The sequence below is a fragment of the Drosophila novamexicana genome, unplaced genomic scaffold (genome assembly GCF_003285875.2).
Source record: "Drosophila novamexicana strain 15010-1031.04,08,12 unplaced genomic scaffold, DnovRS2.1 tig00000434-arrow-pilon, whole genome shotgun sequence".
In the NCBI taxonomy this organism is placed as follows: domain Eukaryota; kingdom Metazoa; phylum Arthropoda; class Insecta; order Diptera; family Drosophilidae; genus Drosophila; species Drosophila novamexicana.
Window position 1 is genome coordinate 4,564,936 of NW_020824802.1, and position 27,052 is coordinate 4,591,987.

General features: G+C 38.3%; 1 protein-coding gene across 3 annotated transcripts in view; it reads right to left on the bottom strand.

Moving 5' to 3' along the window:
• Positions 1-4,527: 4,527 nt before the first annotated feature.
• Positions 4,528-27,052, bottom strand: part of LOC115760348 (autophagy-related protein 2 homolog B) — a 282,487-nt gene continuing 259,962 nt past the window's right edge. For all 3 annotated transcript variants that reach the window (XM_030701631.1, XM_030701630.1, XM_030701634.1), the window contains 3 exons: positions 23,707-23,861; positions 18,270-18,413; positions 4,528-4,820 (listed from right to left, as the gene is read on the bottom strand). In XM_030701631.1, the coding sequence (XP_030557491.1) occupies positions 4,590-4,820; positions 18,270-18,413; positions 23,707-23,861 (530 nt within the window). In that variant the 3' untranslated portion in view covers positions 4,528-4,589. The remainder of the gene's footprint in view (positions 4,821-18,269; positions 18,414-23,706; positions 23,862-27,052) is intronic.

Below are 27,052 nucleotides of genomic sequence, written 5' to 3' on the forward strand. Positions count from 1 at the left end.
GCGACGGCCTTCTGACACCACACACGAAGCGCTAACGCTGCATTTTTGGGGATAGCGACGGCGGCTATGCGACTGCGAAAGTCACGGCGACTCCGCGGCAGAGACGGCGATTCAGGCTAGCTTTGCTTATTGTTTGGATACGAATAAAGCGTAGCGTACCACTCATTTGCATAAAACACTCTTCTTCACAAGTTGCGAAATGCAATAGAATGCAATAAAACCACAATATAACGTTCAGCGATGAATACTTTTGTGACGGCAGCGAGGGAGTTTATCGTTACTTAGATTAGCCATAGAATCAGGTAAGTGACTTTCGACGTGAAAAAAGACATATAATTTCAAGCCGATGCGCTAGTTCGCTGCTTGAGATATATAAAAAAAACGTCAACAATATGTTAAATCTAATTCGCCGCAATAATAAGCAAAAAGAAACCTATTTCGAGAATTTTTTTGATAACAATTTGAAAAATTTTAAATCACTGTTTGATGAACGTTTAATAGGAGGATTTGACACTTCATAGATATCAAGGTGTGATATTCCGACTGAACCAGACACAGAAGCAGATTAAGCTGTGAATCCGGAGGAGATGCGCATGATAATTGATACCACAGTGCAGAACGTGCTCGCAGCATAAGCGCAGGAATCTGTTAATAGGAAAGCTAAGCTAAGGCAGGAGCTTGAACACTACATTTCGCAAGTGTCAAACACAACATCTTGGAAAGTTTACAAATAGGCCGATATCATAGAGGGGGCTGAATGCAACGAGCCCTTTGACGCAGTAAAGTGCCTTGCTGAGTTCCATGGGACTTAGGACACTTACGTATCTAGGAGGCAGGGCATGGCGCCTACAGACTTTTCAGAAAATGCGACGGAAGCTTCCGTCACTACCAAGCCATCTCAATAATTAGATGTAATATCAGAGGTTCGGCGGACGCGGTTCTCGCTTCGTTTAACACTTCGTTAAACTTCGAGGCCGTCATAGTAAGATTGGACTACACGTATAGCGACAAGGTTGAAAAGAAACTCACGTTGCTCACAAACAAGGCCCTTATGACTTATGACATGACTGTGGCAACGGGCATGTGTGAGAAATTTAGGGGTGACGCGCTCGGCGTATTCGTCTCTGGACTCAAGCGCTTTAAAGAGGGCATTTTAAAATATGGTGCGACTTTGGAGACGTTGCAGTATTAAAAATGTACGAACGTCAATCACACGAAGAACAAAAAATCGAGGCACCACCTGCGGTGAAGGCAGATTGTGGGTGGTCAACAAAAAATAAACGTCTAGTGATAGATTTTAGGAAGCTCAACCTCAAAACAAATAGTGACTAAGGATGGTGCGAAGTCAGAACCAGAAAAGGTAAAAGCTATCCGGCAATACGCTGAGCCGACTACATTATTCGGTGTAAGATCTTTTTTGGGTTTGGCAAGCTTTTAAAGCTGCTTTATCAAAGCTTTATTTGCGGCAATAGCAAAATCGATCTCCGATATCCTATAGGGAGAAAACGGGTCCTCCAGCAAGTCCAAGTCTAGAAGGGTACCAGTACAGTTTAACGAGGCTCAACGCAATGCGTTCCAGAAACTTAGAAACATTTTAGCGTCAGAAGACGTTATACTAATGTACCCGGACAACAAACCGTTTGATTTGACTATAGACCCTTTAGCCTACGGCATTGGCGCAGTTATGTCACAGAATGACCGCCCCATAACGATGATATACCGGTAGTTAAAAGATAGTTAAGCCAACTACGCTACGAGCGAGAGTTGCTTGCCAACGTCTGGGCATTGGGCAAACACCGACGATTTCTTTACGGGATTAGATCATCAGCCTCTTACGTTCTCGGTATCCAAGATTAATCCCAATGCAAAAATAATGCGCTGGAAAGCGCGATACGGTGCTCAGCCTTCCCTACATTCATCGTTTGAGTACATCAAAGAGTTTAAAGACGGTGTCGCAGTCGGAAACAAACGGAAATTTCCCTTGGCATAATGTTGTTAGCTTGTGCTGTGGGGTAGAGTCTACTGGCTTCATCAGCTGGTGATTAAACGCCGAAGCTCCCAAAAAATCTTGCAGTTACTGGAAGACTTAAACGCAACCGAGGATGGTTGGTCTTCGAGAGGGGGAGTAGTTAACCACTGACTATTGGTATTTGCTCACCCAGCGCTGTGGGGAAGCCAATTACCAGAGTCATGGTCGCGGCGGATATGTCGTAACTGTGTTGAAAGCCGTGATGGTCATCTGACACCACACACTTCCGACTATAACGAAACGCTAACGCTGCACTCTTGGGGATAGTGGCGGCGGCTCTGCGACGGCGACGGCGATTCCGCGGCAGAGACGGCGACTCAGGCTAGTTTTGCTTATTGTCACCAAAATAATGTGTAATTTGTCTTAGTTTGGATAAGAATAATAGCCTCTGTCCACTGGTTTAAGAAATGTATCATTTTCCAATTTCACATATTGGTGTTCCACCGGTTAGCGGTTCCGCATATTTAAATAAACAGTTGATCGAGTTGCTTTAATGTACATAAGTGCCGTAAAGTTTTTCTTCCAAAACTCAAAAATTGCGCTCTCGAAGTAAGGGCTCCATTTTAGGTACTCTTTTCGATATTTCACCATGTTTAAATTCTAAAAACTGTGGGATTATTCTTATTTCAAATTTCTTATTTAAAGTTACCGCTTGCCTTCGTTAATATGTCAGGTGTGTATGTTTACAATACTTTCACATTTTTCACAACATCGATAGAAATCTCGATTAATCATCGCAAAAAACACGAAATGTCCTAGGCGAAATGTGAAATGTGCCTTTTTTGAAAGATGTGTGAAATGTGTTTTCTTATGGGAAAACGCACAGGCCGTATTTCACACATTTTGCAAAAATGTGACATTTTCAGAAATGTGTAAGAAATGTTTTCAGTGGACAAAGGCTATCAGGCGTAGCGTACCGCTCCTTTGCATAAATTACTCTTCTTAGTTAACACAATTGCATTTTTAAATGCAAATAACCAAAACAATAAAACTGCATTTATAAATTCACTAATTTATACATACACCTTTTCTTAATAATAATCAATGTCTTGATTGTTATTTTTACAATTTCAATTTAATTTAATTTAATTACAATTTAATTTCACAAAATTATGACATAGCCAAACATTGTACACATACACATACATGTGCGTTTTTATTGAATTCTATAAAGATTGCGATTGTATTTTTTTGTGTTTTGTGTATGTGCTGCTATTTTATAATAAGACGTAGTATGGCTAACGAGTAGAGGCGGTGGCAAGTTGCGCGGCCTTTAAGAGTTCGAGTTTTATTAAGGGAAATCAATTTTTGTTAAATTTATTTTTATTGCTGTTAAAGCAAACGAGTTCGTAGCGCTCTCTGCATTTGGTGTTGGTAGAAGGGGGTTTAAGGTATCCCCTAGGCGGGAACTTTCGACTCTTACTAGTTTTTTAATGAAAAATGTATATATATATTTCTTTTTTCTATGTCTTAAAAGATTTTTTTCTTAAAATTAATCAGTGCAATTATTCTGGTAAGGCAATCGATTTTTTTAATATATTTGCCGAAATATTGAAGCTACGAAAACAAGGTTTAAATCAAATTAATAAGATCTCAAAAATTGATCATTAAGAAGAAATTATTTTTTTATGGAATCAAATTTCAATTATAAAGGCACGAGTTTGCGGAGAAGTTCATAAAGCGAGATTGCCGCTGCCAATTTCACCAATCGCTACGTTTGGGGACATTGAGGCATTTGAAGAATGTAAAAATGTAAAATGTAAAAAAAAAACGTTATAAATTAATTTAAATATTCGGTTATAAATCTCAGTTTTTTTTTAATGTGTTGGTGGGTTTTCTCGGGTTTCGCAGTTTCAAGTAACCTATGTAAATTAAAAATCTTGAGTATCAGTTACTGTCTAGAACTGACATCGCACTGATTGAAGGTTCGCTTTTATCAGTGTACTTCCACCCGGCAGTAAGTGCTTTGCCTCAACCATACTCCCTGTCCTGCAAACTTACCATTATTCAATATACGCTGTGTAATTTACCCTTATTATGTTGATTTTGATTTCGTGTATTCATGCTGAAGAGCTCCAAAGTTCTGTCGCTATATCTTTTCATATGTAGACTCGTCCCTGATTTTTCCATGGGCGCCTTTGCAAGGAGTGGTTTTCATGCGTGAGCTGACGTAAGACTTTACAGATGCTTGTTTTCAGAGCAAGGCCGGATGCTAAACAGAAGTTATCTCACCGACTTAACGATTAACAATAACCCTGTCATTTTGAAAAGCTTCAATCTGGGGTGTTTCAATGCTTTAGTTATTAGCGGTCGATTCTTCTTTATTATCTTCCTGAAAAAAACAGAAAAACCATCTTTTAAGCCATCCAGTAGAAACAGCTATAAGCTCTTAAAAGCGTTACATGGAGGCGGTGAGATGTTTAAGGTATTAATAGACAAAACACCCGACCGCATAATATTATTAATAATAATAATAGTCAGCTATGCTATGATGCTAATTTATTTAATAAAATTAGATATAAAAATGCACTGATATTAATGGATATCCCTTTTTTAAAATTTATTTTTTTGCATGCTTCCACTTGTCTGTAGCTTCACGTTTCGCTTCCGGGACAAGAGAACTCTTAGCTCCTCCTAAAATGTTTGTAGTTGCTTGAGTTGCCAAAACAGCCGGGCACACAACTAGCTGAGGTATTTGCCTGACAACTGCCCCAACTGCAGCACTATACCCTTTTTGGTCATGCTCCACAATTGCTGCGTCCAAAAGTGTGTTCGCCGATTCATTTATTCCCTGAAGGTACAAAAATGTAATAAATAAACATTATTAAAATTTTAAAAATTGTATATTAAAAATTATCACTAAAACATATGATTAGTAGTTGCATGGTTTAATGTAACAGTGCTACATCAAAAATTTCAGAGAAATCTGCTGATTGATATAAAAACATTCATATCATTTAATATTCGGGTTTAATTTATAAATAAATCAAAAAGCGTTTTTTGTACAGAAAACGAATTATCGAATCACAATCAGATACCAAATAAGACTCAATTATTGAACTGAAGCCGTCGTTTATCAAACCTGGGTTATGAGGTTTTCTCTAGACATAATTATACCCTGAACCCATTGAAAATGCGTAAAAAGGGTATATTGTATTTGTTCAAAATGCAAATGTATGTAACAGACAGAATGAAGCATCTCCGACCCCATAAAGTACATATATTCTTGATCAGCATCAATAGCCGAGTCGATCTAGTCATGTCCGTCTGTCTGTCCGTCCATCCGTCCGTCCGTCCGTCTGTATGTATGAACGCAAGGATCTCAAAACCTATAAGAGATTTTATTTGTAGGTCCTCCTAGTGCCTGCGCAGATCGAGTTTGTTTCGGATAATCGATAACTTGCCCCGTGTCCAAGTAATCGATAAAAATCTACATCGAAATCCTGTTTTTTGGGCAATTTTTGTAAATAATAAGAGCTAGAGTAACCAAATACATATATAGCTTCTAGAATAGTATATACATTTGCATTTGGTGTTGGAAGAAGAGGGTTCAGGGTATCCCCTAGTCGGGAGCTCCCGGCTAGAACCTCTTACTTGTTTTTACTCGTTCTTCCTTGTACATTTTTGTACTATTTTTGTGACTGTGGGAATAATTGTGGCGGATGCTTATGTCCGGAATGCTAGAATTGGGAATTTGGAGTTCGGCTTAGAATATTGTGTTTATGTTAAGTCCTCATTATAAGTAGTACATATATCACTATATTTATTCGACAAATGTCTAACGTGTTAAATGGGACATCACCAATCCCATAAACAATATATGTTTCCTATTGAATATGACTAAGTTCATATATCCATGCAACTCGACATTAATTCGTTTTCTTACGTATAAATACATTTAAAAAAAGTGTATCCGATTAAGATTTTCATTTTTGCACATTAGGAAAAATCAGCCAAGAAAGAAGATTTGTTAATTTGTTTTTAAAAATCACTCGAAAAAGTCTGTAAAATTAAGTTTAAAATTGCTCACAATATATAAGGAAAGTCTCAACGTCGGACTACGTCCGACGCCGGACTATCGGTAAATGATAACCTTCCATAAGAACGATCAGTTAAATGTTGAGATTTTGTTTAAAAACAAATTTTTAATATAAACTGTCAGAACAAAATTGGCACCATCAAATTCTTAAAATAATTATTTTTTTTTAATCATCTCATAAGACTATGTAAGGACGGTCCGACCAGTGGCCACCCAAATGAAAATTGATAAATGCAGGGACCCAATAGGTGCTCTTCAAGTTGACTTAAGCCAACCTGACAATGAAAAGTAGATGAAAACAATCCGAATCCAATTTCGTTGACTTTAAAAGATATTTCGCAAATAACAGTCAACCGTTTTTGTAGAACAGAATGAATAACGGAGAAAGAAAACACAAAAAGTTCTGTTTCTACGCAGCAGGCTCTAGGCACGAACAAAGACACTTTTCGTCGTTTTTTCCTTCTTATTCCATGAGCACTGAATAAAATAAATAGCTGCCAAAGTGTCTTTTGTGTATATGTCTGTACATACAGTCACGGACAAAAGTATTGGCAATTTAATATCATCTAGTTTTACTGTCGATTTTGTCCAATACCGTCCAATATTTAATAATTTTATATTTTTTTATGCGGTTATTAGCTATTTATCCAAGCAATCCAATTATTTTTATAAGCATTGGCAGCATGGTTAATTTTTAATAATTATATAATTCCAAGTACCCGTAATTTTATAGGGACAAAAGCATTGAAAATTTTCAATATAACGTTATTTTAATATTACTGTACGTCCGTCCGTATGTATGAGCCAAAGGATCTCAGAACTTATAAGAGCTAGAGACTTGACATTTTAGATGTAGATGCTCCTTGTTCCCGCGCAGATCGAGTTTGTTTCCGGTAATCGATAACTTACTCCGTTTCCAAGCAATCGATAAAAATCGATATCGACATCCTGTTTTTTTTTTTAGCAAATTGGGTACATAATAAGAGCTAGAGTCACCAAACATGATATGTTGCTTCTAGAATATTATAGATATTTCAAGTATCTTTCATTTCATACCTATCGCCACCTCCCCGCTACCACCTTAGAGCTATAAATCAAGTTAATAACCCAACTTTTATTGCCAACCAATTTAAACCACAATTTAAATGCAATTGATTTTTCAGAATACACAAATATTCTATGGTACAATAAGATATACTGTAGAAAATTTTATAAAGATCGGTTAAGAAAACCCAAAATTATATGCAACTGCGCAATTGGATGGGGCAGCTTTAAGAATTTCTGTATACATGTACACACACACATTCATGCGCGTCTGCTTCGCATTCTAACAGCATGGTAATTGCGAATACACAAATATTTTATGGTACAATAACTAATACTGTAGAAAATTTCAAAAAGATCGGTTAGGAAAAAACAAAGTTATATGCAACTGCGCAATTGGATGGGGCAGCAGCTTTAAGCATTTCTGTATACATGTACACACACACATTCATGCGCGTCTGCTTCGCATTCTAATAGCATGGTAATTGCATCTTTTTTTGTTATGTTATTTTAGTTCCTTTTTTTTGTCATAATTACTTAATTGTTGGTGTGGCTGCTGAGTAGAGGCATAGCAAGTGGTGCGGTCTGTCGCGAGTTCGAGCCCTACCGGGGAAAGTATTATTATTTTTTTTTCGCTGGTGTGGCTGTTGAGTAGAGTCGACAGTAAGTAATGCGGTCAGTTGCAAATTCGAGCCCTGCCAAGGGAACTTTTTTTTATTAATTTATTTGGTGTTGGAATAAGAGGGTTCAGGGTAACCCCTAGTCGGGAGCTCCCGACTAGAAACTCTTACTTGTTTATAGTATGGATGGAGCTAAAGTTAAAGTGCGACAAAAGCCAAGACTACTTTACAAAGAAAATATTAGCGGAACTTATAAATCGCGAACGTAAATTACTGGATATCAAAGCTTTGTTATCTGAGATTTATATGGAGTGCCGCAATAATTGAACTCTAAACGACCAACAAAAAATGTTGACAAAACAAAATTTAAAAAAAATAGCACTTCGGTTTTTTAACTAAAGCAAGTAAGACAAAACAAATTTGGGTATAAGTGTCATTGAAGTGCGGGTCCTTTCTATTGTCCTCAAGTATTGCTTGCTACATAGCAGGCAAAGCTTTGTATTTTAGAATAAATGCTTTTAACAAGTAAAGTTATCTTTGTCTTAATCTAATACGTTTGATATATAAAATTAAATGAAATTAAATCATAATAACGATTGCATATTTATTTTATATGTCAATAATGGTACCAATCGGAATGAGGGTAAATGTTCTAAAGATCGAACAGTTTTAGTTGAGGGAGAACTGTCATCCTCGACTGATACGAGTGCTTCAGGAGAAACATCACTGTTTTCTGCATGTTTGGATAATATGCAGACTGTAACCCAAATTCAAGCAGAGCCAATATCTGAAAAATTGGCAACAATATATTCAGAAATCGATAATGAAATCACCTTTCTTGAGTGAGTTTGCACAGGATGTGTTGGCCACGCCGCTTAATTCTTAATATACACATACACATAAACATATATTAAATAACTATAAATTATTTAATAGGTGTTTTCTTATAACTTTGAATATATATAAAATAGCTTGCCTAAATGCATAACTGTATTATGTCGTGCACTTTTTTTCTCTCTCGCTCAAGCTTTCATTGATATCATCACACGACAACAACAAAAAAGGACACTTTTCGATAGGCACATTTTCTGTGCAACCGACCGGTTGTGTCATGTTAATATCTTACTGTTAGACATAACAGCGGCATTGCTCAAGTAAAAGCACGAAACTAGTACACAAGCGCACGAAATAAAATGTACTATGGAAAGCGAAACCGAATCTACCTCGTTTTTATACCCTGAACCCATTAAAAATGGGTATATTGTATTTGTGCGAAAGCCAAATGTATGTAACAGGCAGAAGGAAGCTTCTCCGACCCCATAAAGTATATATATTCTTGATCAGCATCAATAGCCGAGTCGATCTAGCCATGTCCGTCTGTGTGTCCGTCCGTATGTATGAACGCAAGGATCTCATAACCTATAAGAGCTAGAGACTTGAAACTTTAGATGTAGGTGCTCGTAGCTCCCGCGCAGATCGAGTTTGTTTCCGATAATCGATAACTTACTCCGTTTCCAAGAAATCGATAAAAATCGATATCGTTATCCTGTTTTTTGGGCAATATTGGTAAATAATAAGAGCTAGAGTAACCAAACTTGACATATAGCTTCTAGAATAGTATATACATTTGCATTTGGTGTTGGAAGAAGAGGGTTCAGGGTATCCCCTAGTCGGGAGCTCCCGACTAGAACCTGTTACTTGTTTATTAATTTATTTGGTGTTGGAATAAGAGGGTTCAGGGTATTCCCTAGTCGGGAGCTCCCGACTAGAACCTCTTACTTGTTTTCTGTTAATTTGAGTGCCGACTGCATTAAAAAGTGTTGAAGTGGAAACTTTGCTTTAAAATAGAATATTCCAATTTCCAGTCATATTGTTTACTTTCGACCATCCGGTTTAACAGAGAGCACATACAAAGGCAAGGTGTGTCCATCGGCAAAACAATCAAATATATTTATTCTTGGTAACTGACCTTAAACATGAATGTCATGAATAACAATACTTCGTTTATAATCGAAAGCAATACAAAATACGTGCAAAAATCGACATAGTTCGACAGTCGAATCACATTTTTTTGTCATTAGCCCCTTTTTGTTGTTTTGTTTCTATATATATATATATATATACAGGTGACTATGTTGATCGTTATTTTACAATTTCGAGTATGTAGGTAGGCTTTATTATGGGCAGGTGCGAACAGATAATTTTCATCGCCTTTTTAGGAGAATTTTAAATTCTTTAATTTTGTGTGTTAACGATTGCTCGAATTGGGTGACCGTCTTATCTACCATTAGAATTTGATATACATATATTTTAATATGGTCCTTTGCGTGCTTGTCAAAGGGTCAACGATTCGTCAGATTATTAAATTTCACAACATTATGAAATACTCAAACATTTGTAGGCATCTTAATGTACAGGCTTGTCCCCTACACATTAAAAGTATTCTGGTTCATGTTTTATGACGTTTAGCGTAACAAGTTTAAAAACTACAGGCGATCATATCCGAAAACACGGGCTCGTCCGCTGCTTCCAAGTGACAAAGGTAGTCAGTTAAGTCTGCACTTTATGATAGGCTGTCCTCCCGACTTGCTGCCTCCAAGCTACAGAAGCAGCAGCATAAGCTTGTAGTTTTAAAAGCAGTAGACGATAGACGATATATTTTGTAGTTTAGGCCGGTTGAAAAAAATTAGTGGAACATAACGAACGAGTCGCCATCTCAGCCTGTTCACCGTGTAAGCCGCAATTAGTTATTGCAGCTTATGCAATTTCTACTGTGTGGTGACTTTAGCCAAAAAAGTATGTAATTTCCTAGAATGTCCTACACAACAGTATAGCACAATGTTGCGAAGTCAGCCAAAAGTGCATCATCAGCATTAAGGCAGGATGTTAATGCTGAAATAGTTTGTTTGAATCGAATAAATGACGCGTGATAATATCACTAAGGTCAACGCCGAAATAATTCTTAAATAACAACGCGAGCAAATTGTGTGCGAGGTGTTTAATTGAAGATCAGCTTAAGACTAAAAGTTCAGTAGACTTGCAGACGCGCAGCTTTGCGTAACTATACAAGTGCAGCTGCAATTATCTAGGTAAGGTGTTTATTGCTTTGCTTATCTGTATGGATGAAGCTGCAATTATCTGAATATTGTTTTTATTGCTTTGCTTAACTGTAGTAGCGCAGATGCGCAGCTGAAATTATGCTGCCTTCTTATATTTGTTAATATAACTGTGCATATGTGCGAATATGTCAATTCCCTTCCCTTATAGAGAAGTATGTACCAGTGGTACAATACAGGTAGTTTGTTTGGTTAACATTTCATCTTGTGGTTTACCTTTGTTTTGCACCTTTCTTTGCATCATTTTACAAAAGTTTAATTGGATTTAATGTTACAAATGCTAGGTATAAGTATAGTATAATAAGTTATTTTCGAAAATTATTTGAACAATGATATGATATTTATTTGTGTTAATTCAAGAGGTGCGTATAGATGTGTGAAATCTATTTCTATTATTTAGCTTTTGACAATTAGACTTAGGTTCCTAATTACAATTGTATTATAATATTTAATAATTTCTGTGGTTTGTATTGGTATAGTTACAAATTGGTATACATTTTTATTTTTAGTTTTTGTTGTATATTTTTGCATTCCATCATTCGTATTACGTCATTTAACTCATGAATCGAATCGAATTTTGTGCAACGGTCTCTAAATTTTTCTGAAATTCCACTCGATATTTTTATGCTGAGCATATTATGTTAAACAGACCTCGTTTCGGTCTATTTTTTTGGGGTTATTCCGGTTTTCTATTGCCAAAATAGTTAGTTATACTATCAATTTCTGTCAAATTAATTATTTTAACTTGGGTATCTGGTGATTAATGGAAGCAACATGATTTTGTACTCCAGAGACCTGTGGTATTGGGATTTGATAAAATTTCTTTCTTTTTTAAACTGTGTTTTGTAGTAGTGGGTGACTCTATTTTTATTAGTTATTTTAAATTGATCAGATTCTGTCTGTTCTACGTTTTTGTTTGCTTTAAACGGGTTTTCCAATTTTTATTCCTGAATGGTTTTGATTCGTTTTTTTCTGACTATGACTTAATTATTGGTGTGGCTGTTGAGTAAAGGCAGTAGCAAGAGAGTGAGATACGAGTTCAAGTCCTATCGATGGAACCATTACTTTGTATTTTAATATCAAAATCCCTTTTCTTGAGCAAATTTTATTTGTCTTAAGAGCTAGTCACCAAATTTGACATCTGGTTCCTAGAATTGTTTACATATATCACGTATCTTTATTTTTAAAGCTATTGCCAATCTCCGCCTACACCCCATTGCTATAAATCAGTTAAGTAAATGTATTGAAACTATCCAATAAATATTGTACAATAATATCAACTGCTGAATTTGATCAAGATCGGTTTACAGTTTTAAAGAAACCATGTGGTTATATACATATATACATATTGACAGGCCCCGAGTCAGCGGCAGCTGGCACAAAGCGCTGGAATTTCTGTATAAATGTGCACAAATACACACAAAAAGAATTACAATTTTGATTGCATCGTATGCTCTATGTAAATATGTGGTCCTATTTTAGTTCAGTTCTTTTTCAATTAGTACCAAATTTCGGTATGGCTGCAAGCTAAAAAGCCACTGGAAACAATTGCAAGTTCAATTCCAATGGGGAGAAAGTATTATTATACCCTGAAACCATTGAATATTGCTAAAAATGGTATAATGTTTTTGTGCAAATGTATGTAACAGGCAGAAGGAAGTGTGTAGTTACAAGCCTTTTTGCAACTAATTAATTATTACATTCGAAGAATTATATATTTGTTTCGAATGTATTTATTTGCCGCACAGGGCACTTATTATAATTTACGAAATGCTATAATGTTGGCAGTCAACTCAAAATAGTTGCGCTTCGCTTGCGATCAAACGAAAAACTAAACTATATGCAAAACGAACGAAATTGAGCAGGCAAGGGCCGATGAAGAGAGTAGGCAGCCACTTACAAAGAGCATACATCATTTGCTCTTAAGCTGTAATTATGATTATTGTCTTCTGCTGTTACTGCAGGCAGCCGTCGCTGTTATCTCTACCGGTTACTTGACCAAACATCTTCCCCCCGTTGGAAGGCAAAGGACTTTCAACATCATCCTGTTTTGGCAGCAAACACAGCTTTCGTACTGCTCTGCGTATGACTCCAGTCGCAGTCTGAAGCACTGCAACTCTAGATACCCCATCAGATCCCGAGATCAGCTCTAGAACTCTAGCTAATGGTCACTTCAGCGGCGGTAGGTTCTCATTTTTTAGAAGGACGACATCGTTGATGGAGAGTCTTGGCTGAGGAGCGCTGTTGAAGAAGCGTGTAATACTCTTCGCGCAAACGGGCCCAAAATACTTGTTGTAGCTGTTTGCTAAGCCGATTGAAATAAAGCTTTCTTAGATCAGGTTCAATGTATGACGATGATGGCGCTGTACCCAGCAAGTGTGCCGGTGTCAAGACGTTAAGATCATAGGGATATTCAGTCGGCAGACGCTTAGAATTGGCCTGAAAGTGTGCCTCGCAGTCACGCTCCTAACTGTTTGCTGATGACTCAAGCTCTGTGCAAGATTCCAGATCCCAAAACCGACGGATTAATTCGTCAATCTGTGCATTCGTCTGCAGATGCGAGTCTACCAGCAGATCTGGATTCATCACTAATCGCCTAGCCACGAGCGATGATTTTTCTGCACGTGGAGCACCTCCAGTCGCGACCCAACCAAAGCGAGTCTTTTGCAGTATCGGCAGTCCAGCAGCTGGTTTAATCTGGCCAACGCAGAGCAGATCGATTTGCTGAAATTTGAAGAATTCATGATCAGCTAGTTGTATGTTTGACGCAATGTTCCATGATGCAGGGTCAAGAGTGAAGCCAGGCTGATTATCGGTGATGGATGGTGCAATCAATGCCGGGATGCATGTGGAGTATTCAGACACTCGAGATTGGATATTGATGTTTACCAAAAAACCATCTGACGAAAACGCTGCATCACTAATGCCAGAGACGACTGCTGTGGACTGGAATTTGCGCAGCTGGTGCTGATGAGCAAGACGAGAGGTGATAATTTGCAATTGCAACTCAGAGTCGAGCAACGCACGGCAGGGCACCAAGGAGCCAGCGCGATTTATTGATGACGGCAGTGGCAAGTAGGACAACATCGTGCTTAAGATGCTGGTCGATGGGGAGTGTCGACGATGAAGTTGCCGCCAGGATGTTTTGAGATGACGTATAAGTTTCGGCTTCTTGAACATTGTGTGAGCTAGAAGCAACGCTGTGGCTGCTTGTGTTGCCAAGATGCAACAGGCTATCATGTTTGCTTCCACAGACTCTGCAAGTGCTGGAACCGAAGACTCTCAGCTAATTTCCCATTTGCAGGCAATTAAGGCACAGCGCAAGCTTTTTGGCTTCATGAAGGCGCAGCGAGGGCGACAATTTTGCGAATTGCAAACATCTATAAACGGAGTTGCCTGCGGCTTCACAAAATACACATGCATTTGTTCCATTCTTAGTCACCACAAACATTCTTCTACTACTGTTGTTCAGGCCCACCTGAGAGCCAGGCGTGTACATTGCCGTCGCGTTATCCGCATTTTCCAGCCTTTGACAACGCTTCTCAATGAAGGCTGTAAGCCGCTCACATGATGGTATGACGTACTTCGACGCATCATCCTCCCAGCTAGCTTGCGTGGCGCTATCTAATTTTTGCAGCAGTGTGTGTACTATGATGCCGCCGGCGGTTCCACACTGCCCATCGATTTTAACGCACGTAAATGAGAGTTGAGAATTCGCGCAGTTATGCCTTCGCACCCTTATCCACCTTTCTTAAACCCAAATTTTCAGCAATATGTGCCTGAAAAACAAGACGCTTGTTATTAAAACGCTTATCAAGCAGCTCTAAAGCGGCAGCATAATTAGCGTTTGACATTTCCAACGAGCGAATTGTATCCAGCGCTGTTCCTTTGAGGCATGACCGTAGATGCTGAAGTTTTTCAATGTTGGTCAAATACGATTCCTTATCAATGCCCGTGGTAAACATATTCGAGAAGTCAGACCATTCTGTGTAGCCTCCACTAAAATCCGGCAATTTAAGTTGAGAGTGGTTTGGAACAACAAAAGTAGAGAGCGGATCATCGGCTGTGTCTGAATTGAAAGTCGAGCAATGTGGAGTCTGCTGAATCGTGCTTCGATTTCCGCGCTCGCGTTGAAGGGACACTCGTAGCCGCCTAATAGTTGACTCAAAACTTGACTGAAGATCCTCTTCAACGCTGGCCTGACTCACATCCAAAAAACTATCATAGATTGTTTCAAATTTCGCCTGCAAGTCAGATGCCATGCATATGTAATCTTGCAGCTCGTAGTCATCAACATCGCGAAGTCGCGCGGGATCAAGTTCAGAGGACAATCTATTGACTCGATCTCTTAAATTCTTAATTCTTAATTCTTAATTCTTAATTCTTAATTCTTAATCTTTGCTTTAAGAACTGCAGCCTGTGTTCCAACCGCCACTTGATTAGCAGATGTCGCCTCATATTCATTTACACTTGCACCTTCATCAAACATTGTTAATGTAGCGCACAACAAGGTTCACACAGCCGAACTACAATACAAATTTGGCGCGCAAGTGTTCGTTCGAGCGAGATAGCTTATAGCTGATTAAAGCGTGCAACGATTAATGGTGATTTTGCTACGGCGTCTATGTACAATGACAAACTGTATGCATATGCACAAGCATGCGGTTAAGTACAGTTATAGAGAGACTTGGTTAATTTAATCAATTTATGTTGAGGCGCGGAGCACTTAACGCACAACTGTGGCTTGTAATATACGCAATGAAATTATAAAATAAAATGCGAACAGAAACGAAACGAAACGAAAGATTAATAAAGATTCATGTCGGGGTCACCAAAATGTATAGTGACAAGCCTTTTTGCAACTAATTAATTAGCACTGCTTGGGTGCAACGAAATTCGAAGAATTATATATTTATTTCGAATGTATTTATTTGCCGCACAGGGCACTTATTATAATTTACGAAATGTTATAATGTTGCTTGGCAGTTTGCTCGAAATAGTTGTGCCTTGCTTGCGATTAAACGAAAAACTAAAATCTATATGCAAAACGAACGAAATTGAGCTCCGCTCAGAACGATGGGCAGCGGGCGTCAATGCAGGAGGCAAGGGCCGATGAAGAGAGTAGGCAGCAACTTACAAAGAGCAAACATCATTTGCACTTAAGCTGTAATTATGAATATTGTCTTCTGCTGTTACTGCACGCAGCCGTTGCTGTTATCTCTACCGGTCACTTGACCAAAAAACTAATAAGGGCGGAAACCTCTGATTCCAACATTTGGTTTTTTAATCGATTCACTTTTTACTTATTTTTAAATAGAAGTGGAGACCAAAAGGTTACGGGTAGATTTCAATTTTCCACGAGCGTGTAGTATTAGGAAAGGAAATATCTAAAATATTAAGCACAAAACGTTACACGGGTAAGGCCGGGAAATACCCGCTAGTCATAACCACGACGTGAATAATGTGAACAGTTGCGATTCTATTTGAATTTCAGGGCGAAAACTAAAAATGCAAAATAAATCAGGTTCCGTTTTCGCATCCTAGCTCACTCCATGGTAGATCCATGTTATTGATCCGCATTTTCCAGTGCAAGTTCTGGATTCCACACCTCAGGAATCTAGTGAAGACCACATATTCCATCTAACCTGGACCGGTCGGGCGTACATAATTAAATAGGGCTATGAATGCGTCTCTGTATGCTTCAGTAGACGAGCCATACATTTAGCAAAATGTTGGACTTATCGAACGAAAAATTCTGACGGGGGTACCCCCAACAAATGTTCTCCAATAACGGTGTATTTCTTTCACTTACAGCCATCGAAATTTCTTCAGGCGCTTCAACCCTCCTAGCGTCACTCCTATAGATGGCGTAGAGTAAGTAAACGGAGTAAAGAGCTTCAAAACGCTCTTTTAACATTCCACTTCTTCCTTCAAGTACACGTTTGAAGAGTTATCGACAGAGTGCAAGCGCTGCGAAAGTGCCAATGTTTCCTGAACCGTAAGAAGCGTCTCCGGGCAATATTAATGTTTAGTTTGCCCCAACTGCCTAGCATACGAGAACTCTCTTAGGTCTTTTCGGTGCATGTAGCTCGGCAGCAGGATCGGCATCCTGTGGGATCATCACAGGAAATTAATCAGATACGTGAAGGCAACGCAAGGTCGGGTGTCCCATATGCATCAACGACCAGAACTCGCTCCTCTCAGCGCTCTCCATCCACTGCGCCGGGTACATCACGGGCAAGAGCATAGAGGTGTTTTGCCTGGTGTACTGGTGCATCTAGGTAACGGCCCTCAGGTTATCCGTCCCTTGGTGCTTATCACAAGAACAAGAAAATTGAAGTTATTTTGAAGACGGAGAATCAACTTTAGATTCATACCTCTCTCAAACCTAATAAGAAAACACCCGGAGCAAACTGGAAAACATCGTTTTGGCTTATATCACCAGATAATCTGCTCGGGCTTGGTCCCCAGCCAAGACGTTCGCGGTGGTGCAGAACACAGTGTTTTGATAGGCCCTCTCGGAAATTTTCAGCCAGTTAAGTCCAATGTGCAGGCATCTCACTTCCCACTTGGTAAGCAACCAAGGACTTCTATTTGAAATAGCATTAAAAGGGCGGGATCTTTTGGGGCAAACTATGCTGCATATGCCACTAGCAGCATAAGCTTAATGCTTCAAGAACAATAGACTAATACGCCATATTCTTCAGTTTAAGCCGGTTGATATAAATCAGGTTGTTGTTGCCTATATTAATAATATTTGTATGGTATTGGTATGGTATTAACAGAGGACCATTCGTTGATTGCAAGCAGCTTCCTTACGAGCGTATTCATATGGAGTGTCTTTTACGAAGGGCGTTTTATTATATTATATAAAAATAAACGAGCAGTAGGTCCTAGTCAGGAGCTTCCGACTAGGGGATACCCTGGACCCTCTTCTTCCAACATCAAGTGCATATATATATATATATATATATATTCCATTTTAAAGGCTATGTGTCAAGTGTGGTGACTCCAGCTCTTATTATTTACCAAAATTGCCCAAAAAAACCGGATATCGATTTTTATCGATTGCTTGGAAACGGAGTAATTTATCGAAACAAACTCGATCTGCGCAGGCACTAGGAGCACCTACATATAAAATTTCAAGTCTCTAGCTCTTATAAGTTCTGAGATCCTTGCGTTTATACATACGGACAGACGGACAGACGGACAGACAGACAGACGGACATGGCTAGATCGACTCGGCTACTGGTGCCGATCAAGAATATATATACTTTATGGGGTCGGAGATACTTCCATCTGCCTGTTACATACAATTGGATTTTGCACAAATACAATATACCCTTAAACCCATTTTTAATGGGTTCAGGGTATAATTATATTTGCAGAAAGATTTACAAATACGGGGCATGTGGAATTACCTCTTTTACGATTGTAATCGCGTTCACAACACCTTCACGTAAATCCTTTGGCTGGCCTTGTCGTTTTCTATCTTGCTTCAATTTCCGACTCTTGCTTAATGATGGTCCAGCAGACAACATGTCAAATGTAGTTTCTGCCGTAAGCTAGAATATGGTTAGAAAACAATTGGTTAAACAAAACTTTTAGCAATAAAATCTTGTTCAATATTTTTTACTATTTAAACATGTAGGAGGTTCTAGTCGGGAGCTCCCGACTAGGGAATACCCTGAACTCTCTTATTCCAATACCAAATGCAACTCGAGCTATGCGCTCGTTTAAAGTAATAAAAATAAATAAAAAAAAAGTTCCCTTCCGGGGTTCGAACTCGCTACTGAACGCATTACTTGCTGCCGACTCTACTCAACAGCCACACCAGCAAAAAAATAATTGTTTCCTTGGTAGGGCTCGAACTCGCGACAGACCTCACCACCTGCCACTGCCTCTACCCAACAAACACGAAAATTGTTAATTCTTAAAGAGAAAAAAACGAATTAAAATAGCAGCACAGAAAACAATCGCAATTGCAATGCTGTAGGAAGACTTCGAAACAGACGCGCACGGATGTGTGTGTTTACATGTATAGATAAACTCTTGGAATTTGCTACAGTATATCTTATTGTATCATTGAATATTTGTATATTCTCAAAACATAAATTGCATTTAAATGGTGGCTTAAATTGGTGGGCAATACAAGCTATTAACTTGATTTATAGCTATGATGTAGTAGCGGGGAGGTTGCTATAGGTACAAATTGAAAGATATTTGATATATATATGTACAATTCTAGAAAAAACATATCATGTTTGGTGACTCTAGCTCTTAATATTAATCAAATTTGCTCAAAAAACAGCATGTCGATATCGATTTTTATCGATTACTTGGAAACGCGACAAGTTATCGAATATCGGAAGCAAACCCGATCTGCGCAGGCACTACAGATAATTTTTCAAGTCTCTAGCTCTTATAGGTTCTGATATCCTTGCGTTCATACACACGGACAGACGGGCGGACGGACAGACGGACATGGCTAAATCGACTCGGCTATTGATGCTGATCGAAAATATATATACTTTATGGGGTCGGAGATGCGTCTCTTGCCTTTTCCAGATCACCCTATAGTTGTTATAAAACTATCGCAGATGTGTATACCATGCCAAGTATCTTTGTGGTATTAGCTACAAAGAATGACCCAAAAAATGTGAAAGCGATCCAAGAGTTAATGGTGCAGTGCTTTCATAAGGTGGCAAGCAAATCGCAATGATTTTTAAAACGCTGAAAGATAACGAAATCCATTATGCCACCCATGAAAGAGAGCGGCTAGCTGTAGTGTGAGCATTGGCACAACTTTTATAATACCTACACGGTATACGAGATATTAATGTCTTTACTGACCACCAGACAGAAACCCAAATCATAAGATCACAGCACCTATTGAGTAGGTGATAAGCATGATGACAATGCGAATATAACTTATAATTTAAAATTTTTCCCATTAACTAGATTTTGGTAGTGCAAAAGCATGGTTTATGACGTTGCCGATAATATTATATATAATAACCGTGCACACAGAGAGTATACGAAAGCGTCAAACAGATAATGTGCGAACACTATTTCCCCAAAATGTCTAAGCCGGCCGTTGAAGTTGTTGCATACTGTTGAATTATGTCTCTCAGTCGCATATGCGAAAGATATTGTTGTCCTCGTTAAGCTCTCACCAGAGTTGTAGCTTTCTTAGCCTTAAGGGTTATAGCCAGCACTTCTGACCATGATATGGCTCCAGGTTAATAGAAAAACAGCCCATTGAAGCTAACAATAGACAGTTTGATATCAAAACTAGAACCACAGATCAGATTAATAAAATAAGAAACTCAGTCAACCGAATCTTGGTTATCATGACATGCCTTTCTATCGGATTGACTTCTGTCGCGGCCTTACTCTTCTTCAGGTGTAGACGCTCCAACAGGATTTAAGCAACCTTCATTATTGTGGGAGCGCAGTTAAAACCAGAGGCCCGGCAATGATCATGCGAGCGGAGCGTGCGTGATGTTAGCGATTTTGGAAACACCCACTTGCCACAACCGCTAATAAACGGACCAACCAGCCGAGGCATTGCGACGCTTGCGGAAATGCAAAGTCAGCATTATGGCGGCGTCGCCACTGAAGTGCAACAGTAGAGTAGGGTCTGAGCTTAGGAAAATATTCCCATGCATTTATAATATATAATACACCGAAGAGGTCTAAATCGTTTATGTAAGGTAGGACCTACAGTATCGTTCTAATTTGCTCACTTCGACATCGGACATTGACTACATCGATCCCATATTTATATTAATACATTGATACGAGTCACAACGTAAATACTGAGTTTTTGACACAATGCCTACGCTCTCGTGAAACGAAATATCGGGCATCTATTCACCAAGGAACTGGACACGGGCCAAAACGTTTCAATCAGATATCAAACAAAAACCCAACATCCTTACAATATATCTTTCCTTGAATTGCAAGCAATAATCCAGCCTAATCCTCATAATAACTGTTACGGCTGCCTTGTAAAATACGAAAAGTATGTTTGTTTGTTTTAGTGTAGTCAGAAAGTGTCAGCTGATTCTTAATAATTTACATTTAAGTGGCAACCTTATCTGGTAAGAGAAAATTGTAAATCGGGTGATGTGGCAACGCTAGATGTCAAAAGCATTGGAAGGATCCCGTTGATTGGAGAGCTTTTTTTTGTATACCGATGCTGAGACCAAACCAAAGCGCGTGGCGTGATCTCTTTTTAATTTCGGCGGCACTACGAAGCAGACGTACCTTTAAGAGCTACATCAAGTAATCTTTTGCAAGTCGAGAAGACCGGTTGTCTAAAGACACGTGGAAGAAATTACCACCAACCGAGTACGGATCAGAAGGCCAATATAACAGCCGACGAAGTTTAGGCCGTGTGGCCATAGCCACGGGTGTGAAGTCCACCGTGAGAGTCGGCCACCACGAGTGTGGAATTCTAGAAGAACTTTTTCTATCCACGGAAAGGCGAAAATTTCGACGGAATGCTGTTGGCATAAATAGCTTCGACGGCCACAGTAACAGCTTAAATTTCACTGTGAAAGGAGCAACAAGCACGTATGGCCTCGCGTATAGCCTCAATGCTCAGATGTAGACTTTTTGGTGACCACGCGTGCTTCCACATAACCTATATCTTCGGAACGCCAATGTGAAAATGGACTCTGCCAAGCCATATATAAGCAGCAGCCCTGCCTTCGTTATGAAATATGCTAAAGAAAACTAACAGCGATTTCAAAATAAGATCTTCGTAAATCCAAATTCTTAATGGTGCAGCGTGGACCGACCAGACAGTAGATCCAGAAGAACGAATGACGGGATGTACTTTTAATTGGAGCGCTCCCCTTGAATTATTCCTAGTATATATAATTTTTTTTTTGTAAGCCAAGTTAAACATATATTAACTGATCATGTTTTTTTTTTAATGATTTTTGCAAGGAACGGTATACTTGCTTTTGGAATATAAGCTAATTCATATATATACGTAAACTAAAGTCTTATTCAATTACAGATGGTGCTGATTTGAGCTCAAACATCACTTTCCTAAATCATCTTTCACCGACATCATTTAAAATTCATCCTTCATCATGTGTAAAACGCTATATTCGCACGTAAGTTGTATCGTATCCTCAATGAGCAAAAACAAGTTAATTAAAGACATGATCAAGATAGCATGCTCTTCTAGCATATAAAGTTTCAAAACTTTAAACAGCAGTTCGTTTGAGAAAGAAAACATATATTGTTAAATATAATAGTCGGTATAAGCGTTGATATAATGATCAAGAACAAGATCATTAATATTTCATTAAATGTATCAGTAATATAATGATATTCACTTTGTTGTAAATCTCATTTGAGGCATGCAGATGTGGAAGTATAAAGACGGGGTAGAAGTTTAAAATGTAACTAAATAGCACTAAAAGGGACAATCTCATATAATTTTACACACGAGGATTGTCATGGCGTTGCTTTGATCAGAGCAATTTATAGGGAGGGAAAATTAAGTGTGTAGCCTCAGTTATGCCATCCAACTGAGCCAAAAACTATCGTGAACGATAACGTCTGTCCGCTTTTCAGTTAGTACCGCTTTATAAGCACCAGTCTTGACACGTGTATTTGTTATTTATTGTTTCGGTAGCAGTAGCATTCCTAGGCTATGAGTTTTGTTAGTTTCAAGATCTCACACCCCATCCGGCGAGCTAAGCAACGCAACCAGACGTGTCAAAGCTATGGAAGCAGTCATATTAGCGATAACGGCACAAATTTTTTCAGAGCAAGCAAGGCCCTTGAAAACCAAATCTGTGTATTTGTATAATATAATTTATAATATTTAGCGATAACGGCAAAATTTTTGTAAGAGCAAGGTCCCTCAAAACTTCGACTCAGCGCAAAAGAGACACAACAAAATATAACTCAGCTAAGCTGGATCGTAGATTCAAAAACTTTTAAAATTAACGAAGAACGGAAGAACTATACTCCTTGAGCAGACAACTAGTAATAGTAATTCTTCCAACATCACATGCATATATATATTCTATTTTAGAAGCTATATGTCAAGTTTGGTGACTCTAGCTCTTATTATTTACCAAAATTGCCCAAAAAACAGGATATCGATATCGATTTTTATCGGTTGCTTGAAAACGGAGTAAGTTATCGATTATCGTAAACAAACTCGATCTGCGCGGAACTAGGAGCATCTACATCTAAAATTTCAAGTCTCTAGCTCTTATAGGTTCTAAGATCCTTGCGTTCATACATACGGACGGACGGACAGACGGACGGACGGACAGACGAACAGACAGACAGACGGACATGGCTAGATCGACTCGGCTATTGGTGCTGATCAAGAATATATATACTTTATGGGGTTGGAGATGCTTCCTTCTGCCTGTTACATACATTTGGATTTTGCACAAATACAATATACTCTTTTTACCTATTTTAAATGGGTTCATGGTGTAAATATCGAGCGGCGTGAAAAGCCGGATCATAAGAGAACATCACAGTCTTTTAATAAAGTAGATCGTAGACGACCGGACAAACAGACAGTCATATCTACATCGACTAAGCTATTGATACTAAAATTATATGTACTTAATGAATCAAGGGTTTAAGAAACAATTTACTGAAATATACAGTTATATGTGCAATCAGAAAAATCATAAAATCAGTACCGAGAAGCATACAGTTCTTTAATTAACGGAAGTAAAGTTAAAAGTGACTTGCTAATTAAAATTTTTGTGCACGTGCCACATGCAAAATAAAAATGGCTTACCTGATTATTTATAAATTCAGGTTTTGTTATAATTTATAAAAATAAAACAACCAAATATTTACCTGTAGTAAATGAATTATCCTAGAAGTTATCTCAAGTGCAGCGAACGCAGTGCGGGCACTAAAACTTTGTGCACCCATTTGAAAACCACGAATAATTCTTCCATCCTTATTATATTGTTGCAAGGGAAGTCTAAACAAGTCAAAGAAACCTTGAACTGAAACATATATTTGAATAAATATATTAATTATTAAAACGTTAGATATTTATAACTTATAAATAACACCAGTTTATAGCCTTTAGATTACTGAATATATAATTAAAACGCTTAAACACTTTTATCCTGCTATAATTGGTATGTATTATCAAAATCAATACGAAAACATGTAAAAAAAAGCATATACTTTTCATTTCAGAGTCCATTGATTTCTGGGTCTTCAGAACACCAACTCAGGAAAGCTATGCAGCTTAAAAAAAAAGAGAATGATAAACAAGTAGGGGTAGGTCTGACTCTCCAACGCCCACATAAAGAAAGGCGGCTAGTCATCTGGTCATGATATTTTCATTAAAGGAAATCTGCAATAGAATTTAAAATTTGTATCCCAGACCGCAACGAATAGGTTAACAATAATCCGTGCAACTTTTCTTTGAACTTGAAGTGGTTCCCTGATCTGGATTGCAATGTTCACCTCGAACAGTTTTTTAAATTTAAGATACGCCTTGGAAATATGCTCGTCGCTTCTCATTGCAAGGTATAGCCAAGCAGCCGCATGGAAAAATTCTATGCGGATAATTAGTTCCAAGTTGATCTCATTCTTCTAGAAAAGGCTAGAACATTGCTAGGTCCCTCGAGTGCTGTAGCCGATAACGTAGAAGTCGACGGACTAGCCAGAGATGAGTCAGGCTAAAGAGCTTCTTTGCCCCTTTCTAAATAAATCATCTTCTTAAACTTTCCAGGCGGGACCTCAGACTACTAATTGCTTAGCTGACAGGACAAAATGCGAGGTAACTTCTCCGCAAAACTTCGTTGTAGGCTTTGTAGAGCGGACTACAAAACAGTATCTGGGTATTACATTTTTAACACCAGCTCAGATTATAACTCCCTCGGCTAGAAACCTGCTCACCTTCATGGCAGATTGCTTTGTTTTCATAATAGCGCTGATATTGGTACTTAGTACTATATACTAACTTGTGGCGTATACAATGGTTTAAGACCTTTTTTTAGGGCTGAAATACCTTATACAATACAAACTCCCGTTTGTTTAGTTATAGCAAAATTAATAAGTTTATTGTTTCTTCTCCCGTAAGCAACACAACCGAACCTGACACTTAATGATACTACTATTAACTTTACTTTAAAATTGTCCAACCGTGGTTAGAATGAAAAATTAAGTGAATTTATGAATTTAAATACCGTAAAAATTCGTACGAAAGTTAGATCTGAAATGATAAATATGTATTTTTTTATAGCAGCAACACTTATTTTCCATCTTACAATCTAGATTATGTGGCTATAACTCTTAAACTGTAGCTGACGTTCTACTACACAGCTTTGACATTGTTTCATAAATTTTTATATATGAATAATTTCATATAAACACAGCATGGGAGATATGGATGTTGGATTTCTGATTTTGATTTGGGAATTTTTAGCCCTTAGTCCTTGCTACTGTCAGCAAATAACCTCCAATTCTTCGAGATGTAGGTAGACGCGGATCATTGGAGGTAGATTGTAGGATCGGTATAGTAGCACGTATGCGAACTGACTGCGTAAATCTGTCAAGTCTTCGAGTCTTCACTCGAAACTTCAAGACCAAAGATTATTAACAGAACAGACTCACATGAAATCTCACTTTGCAATAAAACAATCAAATCTACAAACCAAAATATATTCCATAAGCATCAGCATCAAACAAGATAAATATTTAAAAAATTTTTAAAGTAAACTGGGAAATTCCCAATACATTTTGTGGTTGTTTTGAAAAAAAAATCAGCAAGCGAGCATGTGAACAAATATGCAGCCACCATGACAACCCTTATTAATTTTGACGATTTGAGGTACGGGAGTGGCCAAAAAATTTTTTCTTAATCTTATAAGAAGCTCTTCATAATTCTATGTGTACTATTTAACTTTAACCTTTGTGAAAAAATTTTCCGTCGGTCAGTCCAGTACCATTCAAACGCATTTGTTTTATACCCTGAGCCCATTAAAAATGGAAAGCATCTCCGACCCAATAAACTACATATATTCTTGATCAGCATTAATACCCGAGTCGATCTAGCCATGTCCGACTGTCTGTCCGTCCGTCCGACCTATAAAAGCTAGTGACTTGAAATGGAACGAAGGTCTTCCTAGTGCCTGCGCGATTTGATAATGTTTCCGACAATCGATAACTTGTCCCGTTTCAAAGCGATCGATAAAAAAAAGTCATGCTTTTTAAGCAAATCTCTTAGGTTTTTAAAGCTAGAGTCACCAAACATGATAGGTTGCTTCTAGAATATTATATATTTGTCAAGTATCTTTCATACCATAGCTATCGCCAACTCCCCGCTACCACCACATAGCTATAAGTCAAGTGAATAAACCAATTTGAAACACAGAAGTTATTAAAAAAAATGTGTTAGGGTAGCTCAACAGCATTGCGATTGCGACTTAATTGTATATCAAGCTGTGTGTATGTGTTCCTATTTCAATTCGTTTTTCCTTCTAGGAGTCAATTGGTGTCATGGCTGTTGAGTAGAGGCGGTGGTAGGTAGAGTGGTTTGTTACGGGCTCGAGTCCTATTGAAGGGAATATTTTTGAGTTTTTAAATTAGTTTTAATAACTGCTTAAGCAAACGAGCACATACCTGCATTTGGTATTGGTAGAGAGGGCAAGGTATGCTCAGTCGGGAACTCCTGACTAGAGCCTCTTACTTGTTATACCCTGAACCCATTAAAAATGGGTATAAGGGTATATTGTATTTGTGCAAAATCCAAATGTATGTAACAGGCAGAAGGAAGCATCTCCGACCCCATAAAATGTATATATTCTTGATCAGCATCAATAGCCGAGTCGATCTAGCCATGTCCGTCTGTCTGTCAGTCCGTCCGTCCGTCCGTCCATCCGTCCGCCCGACCCTATGTATGAACGCAAGGATCTCAGAGCCGATAAGAGCTAGAGACTTGAAATTTTAGATGTAGATGCTCCTAGTTCCCGCGCGGATTAAGTTTGTTTCCAATAATCGATAACTTACTCCGTTTCCAAGCAATCGATAAAAATCGATATCGAAATCCTGTTTTTTTTAGCAAATTGGGTAATAACAAGAGCTAGAGCCGTTAAACATGATATGTTGCTTCTAGAATATTATAGATATTTCAAGTATCTTTCATTTCATACCTATCGCCACCTCCCCGCTACCACCATAG